The 22,718-nt window shown below is 40.0% G+C and overlaps 1 protein-coding gene across 1 annotated transcript in view; it reads right to left on the reverse strand.

Moving 5' to 3' along the window:
* Stk32a (serine/threonine kinase 32A) overlaps positions 1–22,718 on the reverse strand; it is a 116,682-nt gene that overhangs the window by 52,039 nt on the left and 41,925 nt on the right. The window contains exon 5 of the mRNA XM_057788690.1: positions 4,538–4,711. Within this exon, the coding sequence (XP_057644673.1) occupies positions 4,538–4,711 (174 nt within the window). The remainder of the gene's footprint in view (positions 1–4,537; positions 4,712–22,718) is intronic.

Genomic DNA, 22,718 nt, shown 5'->3' on the forward strand with positions numbered 1-22,718 from the left:
ACAGCCTGCCGCTCCATACAACATGTAATATGTTTTCTTAATTAGGGTTTGAAGAGGGAGGGCCCAGTTCATTATGGGTGGGCCACCCTAGACTGGTGGTCCTGGGTCCTATAAGAAAACAGGCTGAGCAAGTCATGAACAGCAAGCCAGTAAGCAGTACCTCTCCATGGCCTCTGCATCAGCTTCGGCTTCCAGGTTCCTTTCCTGCTTGAGTTCTTCCCCTGACTTCTTTTGATGACGATCTGTGATGTTTAAGTACAAGCCAAATAAACCCTTCCTCTCCAACTTGCTTTTGGTCATGGTGTTTCATCCCAGCAACAGTAACCCTAACTAAGTGTGCTCACATGGGGGAAGAGTTTATGTATTCTATGGATACATAAACTTGTTGAGGCAACAGGTTGAAATTAGGCATTTTCTTCAATTACTCTTCACCTGATGTTTTGAGACAGGGTAGGTATCTCACTGAACCTGGAACAATCCAGTTCAGAAAACTTGTCAGTGATCTCCAGGGATCACTAGTCCCCACTGACTGAGATTCTAGATGTGTGCATTTTTTTTTATGTGAGTGTTGGCAATCCAAACGTATGTCCTCATCCTTCTATAGTAAGTTTTCTACTCACTGAGCCATCCCCACAGTCCCTGAATAAAGACTCTCATTACTCAGTCCCTGCTACATGCTCTAGGTCTGATTGTTGTTTTGGTCATTTAAACCTCTTGAATCCTCTGAATTCTTGTGAAGCTGTTTCCTTACCTAACACCTTCTGTGATGTATTCCAGCGTTTCTCATAAGTTTAGCTTCTGGTTTAGGTCATTCCCTGACCTGGTGGCTTCAGCATGCCATCTCTGCCTGTGCGGCTGAAATATGGGTGCTTGCAGGTAGGTGGCCATGCTCACCTCACTCCACACTCTCCTCAAGCCCCAGGAACTCTCAACCTCATGGAACACAGTGTAGTCAAGAGCTCTGCATTTCCTCAATCTGATGCTTCACCTACACTCTAACAGTGTACTTGGGGGGTGAGAGCCTTAATTTTTTAAACTGGAGTTTGGACTGTCCAATGGGGATAGTAATACCATGAACCTTCCATAACTAGAGGAAGACTGAGCATAGTCATTTACAAGTTCTAGAAGAGTCCCTGGACTGGAAGCCACTGGTAAATGGTGGACTGGCACTACCCTTGCTCCATGCATATTCCCTGACTACCTAGGATCATTTCGAATGATCTGCTATACATGAAGGGAAGACAGGCGTTGACTCCAGACGTAGAAGTTCTGTATTTTTTAGCTACCATTCCGTGTAACTGGTTACTGCTCACTTGGGCAAACCTATCATGTTTCATCCGTTCTTTTTCATTTACACATTTCACGTCTCAGAATTCAGGATGTCAGTTTTATAGTTCATAACATTCTCAGTAGTAAAAAGATGGTTTATTCTGTCATCTTATCATCAATCAAATGGAGTATTTATTTTATTGATCCTTTTGAAAGAAGTTATATTTTTTAAAGAGTTATAGTTTTAATTTCAATTTATTCCATGAAAAACAAAACCATGTTATATATCACTAAACACCCTGGGAAAGAGCTGAACCATCAGAATGGATAAATATTTGTTGTAATAAATGACAAATAAAAGGAGATTTTATAATGGGATTCCTAGAACTCAGAAGCCCAAATTGTTCTGAATTCATCTCTCAGCTTTACACCCCACATGAGCCGTATTTTCAGAACAACACTATTGCTATCTATCATTTAAATTCCTTAGACAGAGGAAGATTCCTTAATTAGCCATGTATCGGGTCATAAACTTTAACACTGATAATATGTCTTTAATTTACTGCAACATATAAGAGCTTGGACTATCATCTTAGCATTATTATTAATTTTTTGAGATTAAATATATCATTTGTTTTTCCCTTTCATACCCCCAACCTTCCTTATGTACCCCAACTTGTTCTCAAATTCATGGCCTCAATTCCTTTAATTATCATCACTTATATATCTATTTATGTGTGTGTGTAGTTCTAAATATATAGATACAGACTACTCAGTCTGTATGATGTTACTTCTATGTATATGATTTTAAGGCTGACCACTTGGTATTGAATAACCAACCTGGGGGCTCTTCTCTGGAGAAGACTATTTCTCCTGCTTTCAGCATTCCTTATTAGTTCTTTGTTTAGGGTTGAGGACTCACGAGATTCCCTCCTTCCATGCTAGCATGTCAATTGGTGTCATCTGTTCAGGTCTTGTGTAGACAATCACTTCCAATATTATTGTTATTACCACCCTATTTAGCTTTCAGAAGCACACTGTTCTAATGACAAATTGTACAGCCCCACGTAAAGATAATGGAAGGTTGAAATCTTTGCCTTTAATGTGCCATATAATTTTTAAAGATATATTTCCTTGATCATGTGTAGGTATATGTCTGTGTGGAGGTACAAGTGTGTATGGATGCTGTGTTTTTGAAGGCCGAAGACATCAGACATTCCTAGAGCTAAAAGTAGTTATAACATTACTGACTTCGATGCTGGGAATTCAGCTCAGGGTCTCTGCTAAGTGTTCTTACCTCCTGAGGTACCCCTTGAGCTCGAATGCTCCAGATGCTAAATGTGCAGTTATTATTTGCTTCTGGTTTGCCATTTGTGTGGCTTAGCTAACATCTCTCTCTTCATAGTTTGCCAAATAATAGCAAGGCAATGGGAAGCTAAGCAGACATGGCTTCACTCCTGGAATAGAAGGACTCAAATATCAAAAAAGGGTCAGAGATTCTCAGAAGTACAAAACACACAGATGGCTCACAAAATACAGTGCATGAGAGGCGACGGGGGCCACACGCAGCAGAAACACACTTGAATTGTTCCATGACCCCTGAAAGACAGCATTTCCGTTTGTTTCGATACTGCATCCAGAATGCCCACGTTTCTTTCAGACGTTCTAGCACAAACAGGTCCTCTGAAAGTGAACAGGAAGTAAAGACTGTGGGAGTGTAAAAAGTTAGGAATAGGGGGTTCATCTCTCATGTGCCACATGATTTGAGTGACCCCAATCTGATGAGAATATTGAGGTGAAGGAGGAAGAGACAGAGCAACAGTCAAAACCTAGGAATGAGCTTTTTCCAGGTTCTAGGTGAACTTCCTGCCTGATTCCTCTTGGAATAAAGCTCTTCCCAGAAAGAGCCAGCAAGCCTGGCCTTCAAAACAAGTTCTGCAATTACCCACAAAACACCAGGTGTGTAAATTGCCGTCTGAAGTCCTGTGTGATTAACTGACTAGTTTTCCATTTAACTATTACATAAAGAGCACATTTCCAATACAAATAGCCTCACTAAAGATGGAAAGTTAAACAGTTACTTAAGTCTACCCACTTAAGTTACTTAAGTCTACCCACAGGAAAGAAAAAGGGGATTAGTTCATGTGCCTGCAAATTTTGGTGGTACCCGTTCATCCACAGGCTCAGAGTGGATCCAGAAAAGTTAAAGGTATCCAGTTCAGGCTATACTAACCAAGCCACAACTGTACTAAACCTTCAGTCAGTTCTCCAAAGAGAAGAGAGGACAGCAGCGAGGTTATCTGCATTGGCTTTTATCTAATGGTGTGTAATTGCTGTATGTATTTCACACGCATTTTTAGTGCTCTTATATAACACGTCTTTCTCTCTCACACACTTGGGGTTGGAGAGATTCAGTTTTCGATCCTGACACTGCCAACCATCAGCAAATCTTTGAACCACTTTCTTCTTCGATACAATGGGGATGATATGATCAAATGGGAAGTCCTTGTTGATGCTCAAGGATTTAAAACAGTAATAAAATAATGTCTCCCAGTGCACAGCGGAAAGTAAGTCTCAGTAAAAGTAACAGATATGATGGTGATTTGATTGTTAATAAACCTAGGTTATAATTTTATATTAATAAATCATGGTTTTCTCAAGTTAATACAGGTCTAATAATAGCTACTCTGACTCTTTATCCGTGTTGTTTTTGAGATAAATATAGTATACGAGATCATCATTAAAGCTACTGGTTCTTTTACAATTGTAATGTATCCCTTCCTGTCTAATGGACATATCCCCTTAGAACCCTTATTTGTTTTCTTAAGAAAATTCTTGAAGTGCAGGAGACTTGGTGTTTTTGTTGCTCCTGTTAGCAATGAACACATGGGGGACTCACTTAATACAGTTGTCATGACAGGAAGGAATACGTTAAACCAAATTTTCTCCTATAAGAATTTTCTTTCTTATCTGGCCCTCTGCATGTTTCTACTTGTATTTGAATCAAGTAATTTACTATTTAAGATCTCACCTGTCACCATTCATTCTATTTATAGATACATATTTATAACCAAGTACCAATACATATTGAGAGTGATTTTTAGTCTTGTCGTTTACCGTGACCTTGGGCAAATGAACCTCTATATGCCAACCAACCCCGAAGGGCTGCTGCAACACCTAAGTGAGCACTGAAGGCTGTGATGAGCAAAACTTTGCTCATCGCAGCGTCTTGTCTAAGCCACAGAATGTCTCCTTGGACTTGGCTGACCTGTGGATGATGCGCTGGCTCTGCAGGTAGTCCAGGGCCATGGCCAGCTCACAGATGAAGAGCTTCACCGTGTCTTCCTGAAAGTGGACATTCTGCTGCAGGTGATAACGCAGGTCCCCACCAAGGAGCAGATCCACCACCATGAACATGTCCTCTTCATCTTGGAAGGAATACCTGGAACAGTATTAGAAAAGTGATTACCAGGGCTGGTGAAATGGCTCAGTGGGCAACATGCTTGCATGTAAGAAGGAGGACCTGAGTTCAAATACCCAGCACCCAAATAAAACCATGGCATGGTGGCTAGTGTGAGAAAGCCCTGCACTGGGAGCCAGACATAGGCCGATCTGAGGTTATGGGAAGGCCTCTCTGGCCAGCCTGTCTTACCAAGGTGACGAGCTTCAGGTTTGTTTAGACAACCTGTCTCAAAAGTAAGGTAGACAAGCAATTGAGGAAAGACAATGTCAACCTTGGCTTCCATGTATGCCTACATGAGAGAGTGCACCTGCATGCACACATGAGCACACATACAAAGCACACATAAAAATAAAGTTAAATACCAACTACACTTACAGGCTAGAGTAAGAGGCAAGCCCTACTAGGTTGCCGTTATGCTTCCATTCCTTAGGAAGAAATTAGGAAACAGTGATGCTTAGGTGGCCTCTACTAAGAAGTCTCCAGGGACAAAATGAAATATGAAAGAGAACAAGATCACATCATCAAGCAGAAACAAATGAGAGAACTCTGTGGATAGGACACCAGGTCTGATGGGGAAGCCTGAGTTTGGGGGAGAATGCATGGACTAGTTCTATGGCAGGAACTCATTCACAAATCTACAGACATTGGGGTCACTGGCATTGTGATGCCTGCTGAATGAGCAGCTCTCCCTTTGAAGGAGAATGGAGCTGAGGACTGGGAGACGGAGTGAGACACAGACACGTGGTTCCAGGCTGCTTAGCATACACAGAGCCTCCAGCAGATATGGGGACCTGCTTAGATGCTCAGCGCCTTGGTAAAGACGCTCTTCTCCAGTGGGGATTTGTTTTGCTGTGCTCGTGGCTCAGGCATGATGTATTGTCACGACAAAGCTATCTAAAGCTTCGATGTGTTTCTGCTCTCCTAACGTCACTGAAATCATATTTTGAAGTTTCATTTGCATTAAAGAACTAAGGGCCTGCAAGCAGTACCCGAGGAAGCATATAAATTCCTGGTGATGAATTCTCTGCTCAGGAGTAACCGTTAAACACCAATGACAGGACAGATCCTACAGGGTGAGGGGGGGATTTATAAACAATAAGGAATAAGAATATCAACAAAGCATTAGACTAAGGAGGTGATGGTCTAATGAAGACTGATGGTCCCTGATGTTCGCTGGTTCAATAAACAAAATTTCATACTCACAGAGAAGATATCAGAACTTAAGCTCTTGGGGAATTATGACAAATGCAGGAAGTGATTTTTCAAACTTTGAGATGTGAATGTTTGATATTATCTTTAGGAATTATGTATCCTCTATACCTTGATGGGATGTCTGGCTGCCTGTCTCTGCTTCAGGTTTAAAGGGCACCAGGAAAGCTACTGGGTAGAGACACTTCCATCTGAAATCCTTCCAACTGCACCAAACACAAATTTTATCCCCTGTGTTCTGGAGATCTTTCAGTGAGCCACCCTGAGGTCGTTAGTATGTAATCACACCCAAGGTCTCTCACACCTCACGCTGCTCCCAGCAGTGGAGCAGAAAACATGCTTGCTCATGGGCTGAGCTGCTGCTGACCGAGTAAGGATGGTGAGAATGGGGTATAGAAAGATGGGAAAATCCAATCATACGTATAACTAGAAGCCAGTGGAAAAATAGCCCGTGGAGCAGACTTATACTACACTTTGCTGCTGGTTGCCTTGCACTCTCAGGCGCCTGCACACTCACCTGCTGACACACCCAGGGGCTCCCTCTCCTGTCGTCACACTAAGCTTAGTGTAAATATTCCTTTTACTAAATTCAGTCTCGACAGCAAACCTTTTTACTAAGGCTTGAGTTAGGCGATTTTTATCCACAAAACAGGCAGATGCAAGTGCCAGCTGACAAGCTGACAAGTATGTCCCAACATGCAGGGGATTAATAAGCAAAGGGAAAAGAGGCCATGGCAAGAAGCGACATGTTCGGCTGGCCAGCAGTCAAGTCTGATTGCTAAAAACCATCTTCCTTCTTGAGCTTATCACATCTGAAGCCTACTTGGGATTCTTAACTCTCAAAGGGAAAACATGAGTGTTTAATTTTTTGAAAATATTTAATTAAAAATATTCAGGCATAATATAATTTAGTTATACACAAAATGTTTGGGTTCTTAGCATAATCTGATTGTTTAAAATAGAAAAACCTTCCTGGTAACTCAGTCACATGTCACAGAGACTCACAGCTGGGTTTCTGTGGCCATTGTTTCCTGTGTCATAGCATGGCATAGTTCTGAGCTGGCTATGCTCACCTTAACAAGTCTAACTGTGATGTATGTGAAATTCATTAGGTTGTATGTTTATTACATTATCAGATACTCCCACAGGTCAATCTTATGGAGGCAGTTTATAAACTGAAGTCCTCCCCTTCCCAGGTGGCTCTAGTTTGTGTCTTTTACAAAAAACTAACTGGCAGGGTGGTATTGCTCACTCGCACACACTCTCTCTCTCTCTCTCTCTTTCTCTCTCTCTGCTTTCTTTGTCTCTCTCTCTCTCTCTCTCTCTCTCTCTCTCACACACACACACACACACACATACACACAAATAAACACACAAAAACATGTGTACATGTGCATGTATGTGTATGCAGAGTACATATAATGGATATATTTTTAAAACATAATATATACAAAATAGAAGGAAAATAAACTGATGATTCATGCATAAATTTTTCTGCCAAAAAGTTACTTTGTTTAAATGATGAGATTTATACATCATTTTTATTTTATAGTTTTTATTTTGTATTTTACTTGATATTGAAGTGCAAATATACATGAGAAGAATACTTTCTTCTACTTGTATCCAATATGAGTTGCCTCAATGGAAAAAGGAGCTAACAATGTCAGCTTCTGATCTGTATAACTCAAACTAGGAACATTCACCAAATACAAACACGATGTCCATAGTTTCATACTACACAAATATTCCTTTCTTTAAATCGAACGACTCACTATATGACCCTGGAGGTCAGGGTAGTGGAGAGAGTGTGAAGACAGATAATTAACATGAAAGACCTTTGAAAACTCAAATGGAAACCACTACAGTAGAAACTTCCTAAACTAGTCATAGACACAGACGTGTGTGTCATATATAAAAAGGTGTTTACTCACTCTATAAGAAGGGATTTTTTCTTTTCTTTTTTTTTTTTCTTGCAGACAACATAGCCTATCAAAATAAAATCCCAGAGACATGTATGGGGTTACCTACTTTCAAGTCATTGGTAAATGTGGTTCCACAGACCCTCCCACCTTTGGTGTATACAGGCTATTGACATTACCTCCAAAACTGTATGGTAAATCCCTATTGGTAAAGACACACAAGGAATCTGAGTCATAGGGCATGGAGAAAACAAACTGGTACTAACCTGGAAGCTTCATCATTACTGGATAGCCTGCACGGTTCTGCAATTGTCTAAGAGTTCTAGGATTAGAAAAAAGTTAATCCCCAGTATTGTCAGACTGTGAAGCCTGCAAGATGCAATAGTGAGTGTTCTGATATGGTAAGCCCAGCAGTACAGAGGTGGCATGGATGTTATGGGAGTAGCCAACCTTTCTATAATTGTATTTAAGGCCAGCTCCATAAGACAGAATGCATGCTTAATAATATTAATTTGACACAAACCACCTGCCTGGCTAGGCCCTAGGTATATGGGAGAATCCAATACTTTATTCTGTTAAATGGACACAGTATTAAATTGTCCCATAAGTTCTTATCTTAATATATATTAGTGCATGTGTCAACCCTCATTAATGAACTTCCTTTTCATTGGTGTCTTTACCAATAGGGACTCATTCATCAATTAACTTCCTTGTTAGTAGATGGTGATTAAAGCAAGAACTCACAACTGGTCAGCATGCACAGAAGAAGAAAGTGTGGTGTGCTCAGCTCCAGATGGAACATCACACACGTTCTACAAGTCTCAAGGACATCATGAAAAAGGGGGCATAAAAATTGTGAGACAGGCTCCAAAAGCTACAGAGAAACCCTGTCTCAAAAAACAAAACAAAAAAGTGAGAGTTGGGAGTAGTGAATAACTGCATAACAACAATGTTTTTGAGACATGACAAGACCATTCACACGTGAATCACTATTGCCCTGACTTGTGCATAAGATCTGTAGAAGATCAAGTCAGCTAAGATCCAATCATGGAAGGAGGAGTTCAGGATGGCCCACCTGTATCTGAGTATCATTGGCAACTGATAGCTACTCAGGGAGGGCAACTTAGTTTATATGCAGCCATTGAGAATTTACCCCTGCTTCAGTAGTGGTCCCACACCCATGCACATACCGTCAGCACTAAGTGGGCTCAGTAAGTTTGGGAAAGGAATGGGAAGGTGGCCAAGGAGTTAGAGGGGAGGGAAAGGAGGGTGAATTTGATCAAAGCACATAATATTCATGTATGAACTACTCGAACTGTTTCTATAATAAACTTTTATAGATCCTTTGGATCTTGTATTCCATTGCTTCTCTGACCAACATCTTGTATATTCTAGCAAAAGTTTTGTTAAGAGATCAAATCTTTTTTTGTCACAGTACTTCAGAAGGCTGGAGTTCTGCAGATAACATGTATGTCCCACATCTGATATGCATCACAGATATGTATTTTGTAGAATTTGGTAGACTGATCCAAAGGCTTACTGAAATTAATGTTTATTTGGGGGAAATGCAAAGTCACTTTACAGCTGAGTCTATGCACTTTAATAAACATGTATATAATTAATAGATCAACCTTGCACTGTTATTTGCCACTATGCCTCACTGTCTAGAACCTAAAGTTCTTTCAGAGTGGTAAAATTGAATTCTGTCATTTCTCCTTTATGCTTTAAATGGAGTACTTTAATAAGGAAAAATGATTTAAGAAACTATTTAGTTATGGTGAGGTGTGGTTCCGATAGGAAAGATTAAAACAGATGTTTAATAGTAATCTCCCCTTTAGCAATAATTTTCAAAATGATTTGTTTTCTAATATATTCCAAAAGCAACCAACACAGTTTTTATAAGTGTTGCAATGAGTTTATGGGTTTGGTATTATCATTATTGTTCTTATTTTGTTTGCAATGTTCATTCTTGAACTGGGGAGACATTATCAAGCAGCAACACAAACACTGATATGACCAAGTAGGATTCGATACTTTTATGGCATACAAACATATTACTAGCTGTCTTGTATAATTCATATTCCAGGCAAATGTGGTTGTTGGAAATATTCTCTCTCTCTCTCTCCCTCTCTCTCTCTCTCTCCCCGCACACACACACATACACACATGCATGCACATACACAGATATAATGGACATGTGTAGACTCAAGTGTAACACATGATAAATTTTCATAATGAAAGTAAGTCCTTTCTCATCACCAAAGGTGCTGGTCTGTAATGACAGACGTATAAAAATGTGTTAGCTCTCTCCCATCAGCACACATACCACTGTCAGAATGGCAGCACTGCTATTAACCAAGGCATCACTGAAAACTGTGTATGCTACGTCTATTACTACTGTTTGTTATAGTATTTCCAACTGATTAAGCACAGTAAAGTTGCTGTTACTCTTGCCACACACTGGACACAGAGAGCATAATATGAGAAGAGTTAACATTTTTGATGAATCCTCATGCCATTTTCTTTAGTGATTGCACTATTTTACATCTTCACCCACAAGGGCAAGGGCTCCAGTGTTGTTTGTTTTTCACTCTTTGGCTCTTTTTGTTCTTTACTTTTTGGGGGGATCCACCACCCAACTCCCAAATAAATCACACAGACACTTTTTCTAACTTATAAATGCCTAGCCTTTGCTTGGCTTGTTTCTAGTTAGCTTTACTTCACTTAAATTATCCCATTTACCTTTTGCTTACGGGATCTAATCTGATGTTGGATTCCCCTCTGTGTGCTATGAATATCATTGGTTAATAAAGGAACTGCTTTGGGCCTATAGCAAAGCAAGAACAGAGCTAGGTGAGGAAAACTAAACTGAATGCTGGGAGAAAGGAGGCGGAGTCAGAGAGAAGTCATGTAGCCCTGCAGGAGCCAGATGGAACTTTATCTGGCTGTCATGTGGCAAAAAATAGATTAATGGATATGGGTTAAATTAAGATGTAAGAGTTAGCCAATAAGAATCTAGAGCTAATGGGTCAAGCAATGATTTAAATACAGTTTCTCTGTGATTATTTTGAGGCTGAGCACTTGGGAATCAATAAGTGACTTCCTGCAACATTTACCTTTTTCTATTTCTTTATAACTTTTCTTTCCTTCTTATGCCATGCCTGACCACGTGGCTGGTTAACTGGTCCCTTCTTTACTCACTCCTTGATATTTCTTTTCCCAGATTCCTCCTTCTATCTATTCTTTCTGCCTACTAGCCCCACCTATTCTTTTTCCTGCTTTACTATTGGCTGTTAAGTTCATTATTAGACCAATCAGGTGTTTTAGGCAGGCAAAGAACACAGCTTCAGAGAGCTGAACAAATACAACATAAAAGAATGCAACACATCTTTGCATCACTAAACAAGTGTTCCACAGCATAAACAAATGTAAAAAATCTTAAAATAATATCCTAGGACACTCCAGGTTTTCTACACCCTTTCCAGCATTCATTACCTTTTGCTTTTAAAACAATAGTCTTCCCAATTCATAGGAAGCAATCCCACAATGATTTTGATCTGCAGTTTCCCAATGTTCACACACGTTGTACACCTTCTTGAGTACCTATTGACTAGCTACCATTTTGGAGAAAACCCTCTGTCTATATTCTTTATCAGTTTTCAAAATGGGATTTTTTTTCCTTTTATAATTTTTGAAATAATTGTTTCTTCTGTATACTATCTATGGAAGACTCTTGTCAGGCATTAATTTATGAACTGTCTCTATTTTCTCTTATTTTATGTGCTGTCATTTCACTTCTTGATCACAGCTTTGAAGAACTTTTATTTTAATTTGGTAAATGTCCAGTTGTCTCATGATTTTCTGAGTTATCTATAGTTTTTCACTGCTAAATTACCTTGACACCTTGGTTCAAAGTCAATCAATAATTAATGTGAGGAAAAAATTTGGAAGAGAGCAAGGGATGACTTGGAAGGATGAAAAAGAAGGGAGAAATGGTGTAACATAATCTCAATAAAAGAGTTAAAAATTAAAAAAAAATCTTTTAAAGAGTATGTTATCACACCCAACTCTTTGTAAAATTCAAGAGAAGTTTATGGATTTTGTTTGTTTGCTTGCTTGCTTGCTTTTTTTTTTTTCTAGATAGGGTTTCTATGTGTAGTCCAGGCTGCCCAGGAACTCTTTGGCTAGCCTCAACCTCACAGAGATCCCACTGTCTCTGCTTCCCTAAGTGCTAGAATTAAAGATGTGCACCACCACACCCGACTTCATTTTCTGTTTTATTGAACCATCCAGGACTTTCATAGGGTCATGGTAAAGTCTATAGATTAGTTTAAGCCTGTTGGCTTTTTTTTTTCCCACTTAGTAGTACATGCTGAAGAAAGCACCAGAAAGAGTTACCTGTCATTCCTTTCATCAGCCATGTTACATGTTTAATTAAGCTATCCTCTGTGGGAGACCACGAGGCTGTTTTCAAGCTTTTCCTATTGGAGATTCTGGTAATACACTAGTATATATGTAGTGCATGTGTCTTTTTATATTCCACTTAGCATTATCAGATATTGCTAGGAGTGGGTTTGCTAGTATGAGGATTCATCACAACAGAAGGCAAAAAGCACACACAAGTGTGTTAGATACTACCAAATCTGTATTTGAGTGTCTGTGCCAATTTTGAATCCCTCCAGTAATAAATAACAGTATAGACTTTGTCACGTACACTCTATAGGGAATACTGTCAAATTTCCAGGGGAGGGGGTTCAGCTTCAGAAAAATTCATCCATGCACCAAGCCTTGAAACTTACAGAGTTTTTATTTCTCTGCCCTACTAGTGCTTTACGGAGTTTACTGAGGAAAAAATGCAGCTTAAACACCCTCATTAAACCAGTGGCCAAATGACATTACCCGCTCTTATGTATTTACCCAGACTAAAGAACTACATAACTGAAAGTCATAAAGTTGATGACTCACAGTGCGGGCGGATCTTTTAGACAGAATGGAACTGAGAAAAATCACTATATAGTCAGACTTCCTAGTCTGCAAGAACAATTTTTGTGTACATCTCAGAGACATAAAAGATTGTCCTGCATGAGTTTATCTCAGTTCTACTTGAGTCTCCCATGGATCTTGGGGTTATTTCTACTTCCCTCCTGTGCAATTTCAAAGCACTCAGACACTTGCCTGTAATAGAATATTTCAGAGACTTTGCAGTGGATTCTCTTCTGAATCAGGGGGCATTTTCATGATTTATTCGTTTAGCTTCAAGTCCTCACTTGAGGGAAAAATTTGAAGATCCTATGCCTTCTTCATCTCTGTATCTACCAGAAAGCCCTGGTATGTAGCCTGGTCTATCATGTGTACTTGTTTGTTTATTGATATTCTACAAATATTTATGACATATTTATACCCCTGTATAATGCATTTCAGTTAAAGTGACGCAAAGAATATGCTTTTTTTTTGTCTCTTGAAATCAACCATCTTAAAAAAAATAAATATTTACACAAATAAATTGATAGAAAACTTGATAAGAAATGTGAAAGAGCCGGGCGGTGGTGGCGCACGCCTTTAATCCCAGCACTTGGGAGGCAGAGGCAGGCGGATCTCTGTGAGTTCGAGACCAGCCTGGTCTACAAGAGCTAGTTCCAGGACAGGCTCCAAAGCCACAGAGAAACCCTGTCTCGAAAAACCAAAAAAAAAAAAAAAAAAAAAAAAAAAAAAAAAAAAGAAATGTGAAAGAAAAATACAAATTACTATGATAGAAATTAACAGAAGGCCTTAAAATTAAATGTAGGGATCATAAAAACCTCAAAAAATGTAACATGAGCCATAAACTGAAGTCTTCATTAAAATACATAGATATTTCTGACTTTCACAGTGAAAAACATGGTGTGTAATTATTTTCTTTTAAATTCACAGAATAGACTGCAGATTATGTCCCCATGTCCTTATGTCATAGCTGATTGTTCAAAGCATTGACCTTTCTCTGGACAGAACTCTGCAGATTTTGTGATCAGTCAGCTCATAGTGGCTCTGGAGGTCTTGTTTATGAAGTCTCTCCAGGGGAAATTTGGCTACTATTATTTGTACAGAATCTCCTGAGAGGTTCCCTTAGAGATTAAGATACCCAGTAAACAGGCAAAGGGGAATAACACGTCTTGTTCACCATATACGAGGAAAAGCCAAGACACAGGCTTACATGTTAATGAGGAGCAATTAAATCAGAACATTACACGAAGGGTTAGAGAAAAAAAACCCAAGCGTTAGAAATTGATTTGGAGATCTGTGACAATCAACGACCACTGCAGAGAAAATGATGAAACTTGGTGATTCTGGGTTTTTGACAAGAAGGGAAATGGTCACTTGTGGTTGGGAATAGATGGAAATTTCTTGGCTGATATTAGCAGGGTTCAGGAAGCATTGACTCAGAAGTGCTGACCTGTCATTCCTCAGTAAAGAGATAGAACATTCATCTGGCACAGTTGGATTTTTCATCCCCCATCTCTGGCCAAAAACACAATTCATTCCTTACTGAACAAGTTGTAAAACTCCATGGATTCTGGGGCAAAGGAAGGTCTCCCAAGGACAGATACTTCATCCTTCCTATTCTTCTTTCTAATTCTCTTTATACAATGTGCCTGACTTTCTTTCAACCAAGTAGTGCCTACATCCAAACTAGACCAATAGCATCTTCTGCAGAGTTGGGAGCAGCACTGTTTCCTGTGTTAGCAGGTATATACTAACTAGCAATGTTTCTAATACCTGCCAGTCAAAACTCCTCCAGGCAAGCAATTAGAGACCTATCCCCAACTTGAGCATTTTAAAAAACAAGTAGTGATTTTGTTCCACTAAAATTTATTATTTATCATGCTAAATGATATCTATATTCTTACTTAGTCCTTTGATTGTGTTTATTTTTAAATGTTTTGTTGAAGGAATGATAACTGAATACCTTACAGACATAATGTTAAGGTGGAATGTATGCTAATATTGATGGAATCCTGAATGACCTTAGCACTGGTTTTGTGGCTCTGACCCAGTGTGCCTATTTCTCTAAAGGGACAAAACTAATGCATACCATGCAGGAACTGACCTGAAGATAGCATGAAATTGTCACTTTCCATAGGATACATGAGACTGTATTACTTTCCATATAGATATTCTTAAATTTATCCTAAGAATCTACATTCCTATTTTCATTTTTGAGACAAAGTCTAACGAGGTAGCCCAGGCTTGCTTCAAACTCTACATCCCCTTGCCTGAGCCTTCCACGTGCTGAGGCGATAGATCTGCACCACCATCCTCAGCAAGAATCTTCTTGAGTCTATGAGAATCCTTTGTGATTAATCCCCAGTCTTATAGGTCTTAAAACATTTTAGAAACTACAAAAACATTATCTTATATGTGCAGTCTATGTAGAAAAACACAGAATTGATGATTTGGTTCACTTTGAATTTACAGACACAAATTTTAAATGGATACTCAGAAAATACTATTCTAGTTTTAAAATTTTACTTTTTCAGTTATTTCTCAGCTTCTCTCCTTAAAAATCTCCTGCTCTTCTTTCTCAGTTTGTGATTTCATGGAGTAAACAGAGACAATAACATGAACATTACTTTCTCACATGCCTACCAACAAACCTGCTGCCTTCCCCACATATGCTTCCTGTTCTCTGTTCTCTCCTAGTGCAGTGAAAGAAGCATCCACATTTCCACTTCAGGTTAGCCCTTCCACCTGCACTTTTGACTTAAGGCTAGCCTATTCACCTTCATCTTCCTCTTAGGGTATAGCCCATCTGTACAATGTCAGATTCTACTTGTCTGTCATTCCTCTTTTGCCCTTTATTGTCAATTCTTTCCTTTAAATGCTATATCATCTTTGGCATTCACCCTTATTTCTACATATCTCAAAGTGTATACCAAATAAAATATCAATTTTTAAATAAAAGTAATATACAAATAAGGTGAAAATATGAAGTCTAGCAAGTTAATGAATCTCATAATGACCTAGGATTTTATATAAATGTATAAGGAGAATAGAATGCGACCAAATACAGTTCATTTGGGGAGTTGTTTTGTGAGTCCCAAATCAATTTACTTTTTATGTGGTGGAAATTGAGATCTTAACTTAAAAAAAAGGTACTTGATAAGTTTTAAAATTCATAGACTCTAGAACCAAAATGGAACTTCCCTATCATGACTCTGTCAACAGATACCCTACAGAAAATATCACATGACATCTGAAAATATTAAAACCCACTTCTAGGAACTTAAAAAAGACCAACTTGCCCAGGTCACTATTTGTGTTCAGCTTTGCTCCCTTTGCATGGGAACAAAGGGATGAGACCAGAGAGGAAGAAATGAAACCGTTATTATCTGTTCATGACATGGTTGTAAATATTTAAAACCTATGTGCTGTGGGACAATGGTCTTTTGTATTGTTTTAATAAAACACTGATTGGCCAGTACCCAGACAGAAAGTATACGCAGGGTGACCAGGCAGGAAGTAGAGGCAGGGTGACAAGAACAGGAGAATTCTGGGAAGAGGAAAGAGTCAGTCTGCAGTCGTCACTCAGAAGCAGAGGAAGCAAGATGAGAATGCCTTCCTGATAAAAGGTACCAAGTCACGTGGCTAACATAGAAAAGAATTATGGGCTAATTTGTAAGAGTTAATAATAAGCCTGAGCTAATAGGCCAACGAGTTTATAATCAATGTAGACCTCTGCGTGTTTCTTTGGTACTGAATGGCAATGGAAAGGGTGGGACAGAAACCTCTGCCAACACCTATAGGACAGTTACTGAGGAAGTTCAGCAGAGTTTGGGAAATAATGCCAATATCAATTCTATTGTAGCATACAAGCAACAGACTACGAGACAATATAAATTTAATAAAAAATAACATTATGAAAAACATCAAATACTTAAAAGTAAATCTTAAAAACAGATAAAATCATCTTCCACACCAAGGTTACATTAAAAACATAGACAAAGGGAGAAAAATCAAGGTTTCTATACATTAAAAAGAAAAATACATGAATTAAAAGATATACTATTTTAGTATGATACTATGATAAAAATTTTCCTTGAATTAATCCATAAATTCAATAGTACCCAAAATAAATACTAGTAGATATTGAATACAAATTGAAAGCCTATTGTAACATTTATATAAAATTGAAAAGATCCAATTATGGCCAACATAATACCAAAATTACAATGCTGCAAATGAAATACAAAGCCACAGGGTATGTATGTGGCAGGGACACCATTTAATCCATAGAGTTGAGTGCAGACATCCACAAGAGTGTAGAATCTAGGAAGATGATAAATGGGGCTGTGCTGTGGTATGGATCACTCTCCCCTTCTTCTATGTGAATTGGGGAGCACTCAGAGCCTTTAATGTCTCACCTGCACTCTCCAAAGGGGCTCCCTTCCAGTTCCTGAAATGCAGTCTCTAGCCAATGCTCTGCACAGTCTTGTTTTGCCTGTCTACTCCCTGGAGTTTGGGTTTCTCCAGAAACACAGGATTTACTCCCTACCCAACAACTGTATTGAGATCACTGAGCAAAAGTCCCAAACTGAGTCTGCTTCTTGTCAGATCTCCCCCACCTCAGCCAGTGACACTGTCTCCAGGTTGCTCAGGTCAACAAGTCAGGAGTCATTCTTTCCTCTCTCTTGAAAGCTAAGGGGCAGGCATGCTTTTTCCGAGCAGAGTCAATTAGATATCTCCCTAGGACTTTGAATCTTGAGTGGTTGACACAAGGTTAGAAAATCGCTGGAGCTGACTCATCTGGGCCAGACAATCTCAAGGGTTTGCCCATTAGTCCCTGTACCCGGATTCCCAGAATTGCCTTTATTCCTGCTCTTCACCTTGATTTCTTCATCTACATTATCCCTAATGGACCCAATGAGTTTCCTTGAGCTGAGTATTTTTAATATCTTTGTGTTGTTTTCTATGAAGGAACTTTTGTAACAGGACAATGAGAAAAGGAATTAAGTATTATGAAGACCCAGATAGTCCACAAGACTAACCCATTAGTCCATAGGACATCCAGTCATCAAGTACATATAGTATAATTACTGCACACAGGCCACCCAATAATACTATGTCTCTGCTGAGTCCTTCAGGGATTGTTTTTCTGTCTTATCCATGTATACCAGGATCATCCCCAAGAACAATCACTTCAATGAGCAACATTGGGGTTTAGAATATTTTAATATAGGCTTACACACAAGCTCTCAGAGAAAGTAAGGGGCCCAGAAGAAAGTCAGGCACACTTGAGAGCATGTATGTGTGCTTCTTAGAATCACATACAGTAAGATATATCTAAGTGTGAGTACAGACTCCTCAAAGGAGAGCTACTTCAATGACAAATTCTTCCTTGAAGACTTTCACAACTAAGAGCACTTGTTTACTTCCTATAGATCCCAATTCTAGCACAACTAAGAGTTTTTATCGGTTACATAATTGTTTGTTCATGTCTTAAGACTATTTCATGTATTGTGACTGCTGGTTTCTAAATTAACCACGCGGTTCCTTTGCCTGCCCTTCTGAGACCCAGACTTTGTCATGGTCCTCTAGCCCTTCGATCTGGTCATGACCATGCCCCAATGAGCTGGTATCTCAGCGGCTATTGGCTGGAGGAGCGGAAGGATCTCCCGCAACAAATGAGACAGTAGAAGTCAAGACGTAGGCAAAAGCGGGAAACGTGTTTCTCATGAACCATGTCCTTTCTTGCCTGCGGAATCCTTCCACTGTTGTTTGAGAGTTCCCCATATCTTCACTGTTGTGAAGACAGCAGCAGAGATGACGAGCCCCAGTTATCAAGAACCAGGTAGATTATTTTGGATGACTAACTCCCCAGTCTCAGACAGCTTCAGACAAAGGCCTCCTGAACCAGAAAAAAATGCCTGGTCAGTCCATAGGGTCATGAGAAATAAATACCTGGTGGGAGCGACAGTCACTCCTTTTCCGGAGGATCGTCACTCAGTTGTTTAAAGACACGACTTACTAAGCAACTACCATGTGTAGTACTTTATATATGTATTTTGTTCATTTGTAGCTCTCTAGATGAATATTTACATTATCCTCAATTACGTCTAGGGAAACCAAGCAAAGTACATGGGGTAACTGGTCTAATTCATAGTTACCAAATGGCAGAACAGGTATTAAAACTCCAGTTCCTCAGACCCTAAGATCAGCTAGGAACTGGAGTGCGTGTGATTATAAAACAGTAATTTGTGAGGGTGCCAACGTGGTGGGGACATGGTGGGGACATTGTGAGGGTGACAACGTGGTACTGACATGGTGGGAACACTATGAGGGTGCAAATGTGGTTCTGACATGGTGGGAACACTATGAGGGTGCAAATGTGGTTCTGACATGGTGGGAACATTGTGAGGGTGACGACGTGACACTGACATGGTGGGGACATTGTGAGGGTGCACACGTGGTTGGGGCATGGTGGGGACAAGATCAATGAACCAGGAGCCAATAACCGGGTCTTATCACTGATTTACTTGATTCATTCTCTCAGTGAACTGGCATTTATTGATCACTTGCTGTGCGCTAGGCACTGTTGCAAGAGTTGAGACAAAGAAAAGCAACCGAACATACCTGCCAGCCTTGTGATATCCCTGTGGTACGTATGAAAAATAATAAAATTAATTCTACTGCCTTGCATATTTTTTAAGGGAGTCTCAGGAGATGTCTGCTGGGGATGGTATACAGTAGAAAAAAGGCAGATTTGAGGGCAGGTTATCAGATGGGAGCCCAGGCCCTTACTCCTTATAATGCCTGGGAAAGCCCCAATTTCTCCAAATGTAGAATAGAACTACCCATCCCTCTCAACTGAGTTTGTTAGGATAAACAAAGGCCCTAATATACGTCAAACCAAGAGAGATAGGACGCCATTGAGAAGCCTCTTGTCAGTTACCAAGAGGTCTCAGTTGTCACTCCAGGAAATTGAGCGACGAACACGGGAGAAGCTTCTAGGCCGCCATCGGCGGGACTCGGCACGGCTGTGTGTTCAGCTGTCAGAAAGGACCTCTTGTCACGCTCCAGGTTTAGGTGGTCCTTTCCACTTAAAATAGATGACTCTGTCCTCTAATTTATTAAAACCTCGTGTGAGCCCTTTTCTGTTCCCGGGGCCCAGGGGCCCGAGCAAGCCAGGAGAGAGGCCCCAGCGTGCCTTGCAGCTGCAGGCTTAATCTCAATTAACAAAAGCCACCTGGGGAAGCGGCTGCAAGTCTATTTGTTTTCTGACCGTGGGTTGCCAGGGCTTTGTTAACAGCACTCAGGGAGCGACTCGCAGCAAGACTGTATTTACTTTTCCTGGATGCCAGCCCTGTCTGGCAGCTTTCACTTGATAACGTGCCCTACATCTGAAGATTCTTCCTGATTGGATCCAGGGCCAGGCGGCTGGCAAGGTTCAACGTTAATTCAAATGTTGTTCCTCCCTGACACCTTGCCCTACAAGGGTAAACTTCTGTCCCTGGAACACAGCATGCAGGGGCATCCCCTAAATTCTTACACGCCTTCCTCACAGTTTATGTTTCAAGAGCCATTTGATTGACATTAGTGTTTTCCTATCAGTAGTGATAGTGTGCAGATAAGAGCTCCATCTATTCTTGCTCATCACTCTGTCCTCTCCCTGTGGGTGTGTGTTGCAATTAGGATTGCCAGATGGAGCAAATAAGAGTACTCTATAGCCAGTTAAATTTGAAATTCAGATACATTCAATAAATGAATAATTTAAAAACATGTCTGTGTGGTGCTTGGGGCCGCGGTTAAAATTATTGGGTGTTTATCTGAGATTCAAAAAACTGTGCCTCCCAGATTTTATGGCAGCCTGAGATGCAGCTTGGTTCTGATGCTCAGTAAATATACACACCAATGAAGGAAATAATGGGCCAGTGCGGGACAAAACCAGAAAAATATATGCAAATATTTTGCTAGAATGCACGTTAAAACATTAAATATGATTGTTTGAAGGGGTTAAAACTTCTAAGAATTTCTCGTTTGTCTATAAAATTCATTTTCTGTTTTTCAAATTGGTTGCAATAAGCAGAAAAATTTCAAGCATATATACATGCACACACAGAGAGAGAGATAGGTGTGAGCACCTATATGTATACCTATACATTCATGCCTCTTAACATTAAAGCAAATGGTGTTTAAGAGAAATTTGGTTATTTTTCTCAGCTTGAAAACTGAGGTCGGAGTACAGCCCTAGAGACCGGATGTATCTTGAGAATGGATGAGGTTATTCAATGCAATACATGGTAGGGTGTGGGGATCCTACTAGGAAAACAGAGTATGTGAAATGGGCAGGGGTTTTTGAAAGGATTGCTGTAGTTTTATATATTATATGATGTTTCTTAAGGTACTAGCCTCCAAATCTTTGGAGAGAGCCAAATAAATCTAATTGTTGGACCAGAACATAAATCTGAGTTATATATAATATTTTGGGGAACATTTAATTAGCTTGTGTTTGATTTGCACAGTGAGGGCAGGAAATCAAAATCAACTCTAATAAAGAATGAACTAAAGACACTTTAGTGATGCTTCCCATGATGCTTTGGAATCAAGCATCGTTCAAGGTAGACTTTTGGGCATCCACACTGGCCAGTTAGTGACTGGTATGTTTAGAATATTATACCTACATGGAGCAAGAAAGGAAAAATGCAAATAAATAGTTGCAAGAGCCTATATGCTGGGTGACCCTTTTCATCCACCAGAACAACCCGTCATTCACTGCAGCCATGTCTTCTGATGATGTGACTTGAAAGTGACAGATCATTCATTATTAAAACTCAGAAGGTTTGTAACGTGCTTATTTCTCCTGAAAAGACTCCCTTAAAAACACAGTAACTTGCTAGGACAGAAAGCCCTACAGTGAGAAGGAATACATGCCCTCTGTGAAGATTTTTATCTTAAAGGATTAAAGGAGAATGGGAGAGACAGGATGGCGTGAAGGTAGAAAGGTCAGGACTAGGAATGGAGAGGTGTGAGTGGGGAAGAAACTAGGTAGGCATGGCAGAGGAGGTGTGTAGAAGACAAACCAAGATTAGGGGAATGTGCAAAAGCCATATGGGTACCTAGTTCGTAAACATTAAAAATACAGTTTCAAAAAACAAGTTTAAATGAAGGTTACCTACACAGCTATAAAGCCCTTCTCAGAAGCCAGAGGTTACTAAATATAACTCTGAGTTCCAGGTGTGAGATCCCCCCTTATTTGTTGCTGATCAGGGAGTTACCATAGGTCCCCAAAACAATAGAGCTTATTGTCATCGTCCTGGGTACCCACTAGCGCTAGATGGTAAGACTCTATTGCTGAAGATACCACACACTTTGGTCACTGGATGTGGGGAAATCAAGCCGAAACTTCTCTGGCAGCTCCCACTCTGCTGGTTGGCTTCCATAGTGCTGGAAGGTACTGCGAAGGCTGCTGAGGAAGAGAGTTCGTGTACAGTCTTATCCAGCTGTAGACACTTTGAACTACAATAACAATCCCCCTGGCGGGGTTCACCCATTGGTGCAATAGCAGCATAGCTGTGATAGGATAACCAAGAGCTTTCTGACTGGATTCCGTGCCTACGCTAACAGAGAGACTTTACGCCCGGTACAATAACCCTGATCAGGAGCTGACGACTAGGGGAATCAATGGCCCTAGGGAACACACTGTAGTGTTTTGCTAAGGGACATGTGGTCCAAATGCCTTCTAAATACTCTTGTTTTTATCCACAGATAGTGCTTCTCTCAGACCTTATCAGAGAAGGCTCTTACTACAGTGCGCAGTGATTAGTACCAAAACTGTAACTGGTGAAAATGCTGAGGGTCAGGGACTCCAGTGTGCTCAGCCTTAA

This window comes from Chionomys nivalis, chromosome 14, assembly GCF_950005125.1.
Source record: "Chionomys nivalis chromosome 14, mChiNiv1.1, whole genome shotgun sequence".
Classification (NCBI taxonomy): domain Eukaryota; kingdom Metazoa; phylum Chordata; class Mammalia; order Rodentia; family Cricetidae; genus Chionomys; species Chionomys nivalis.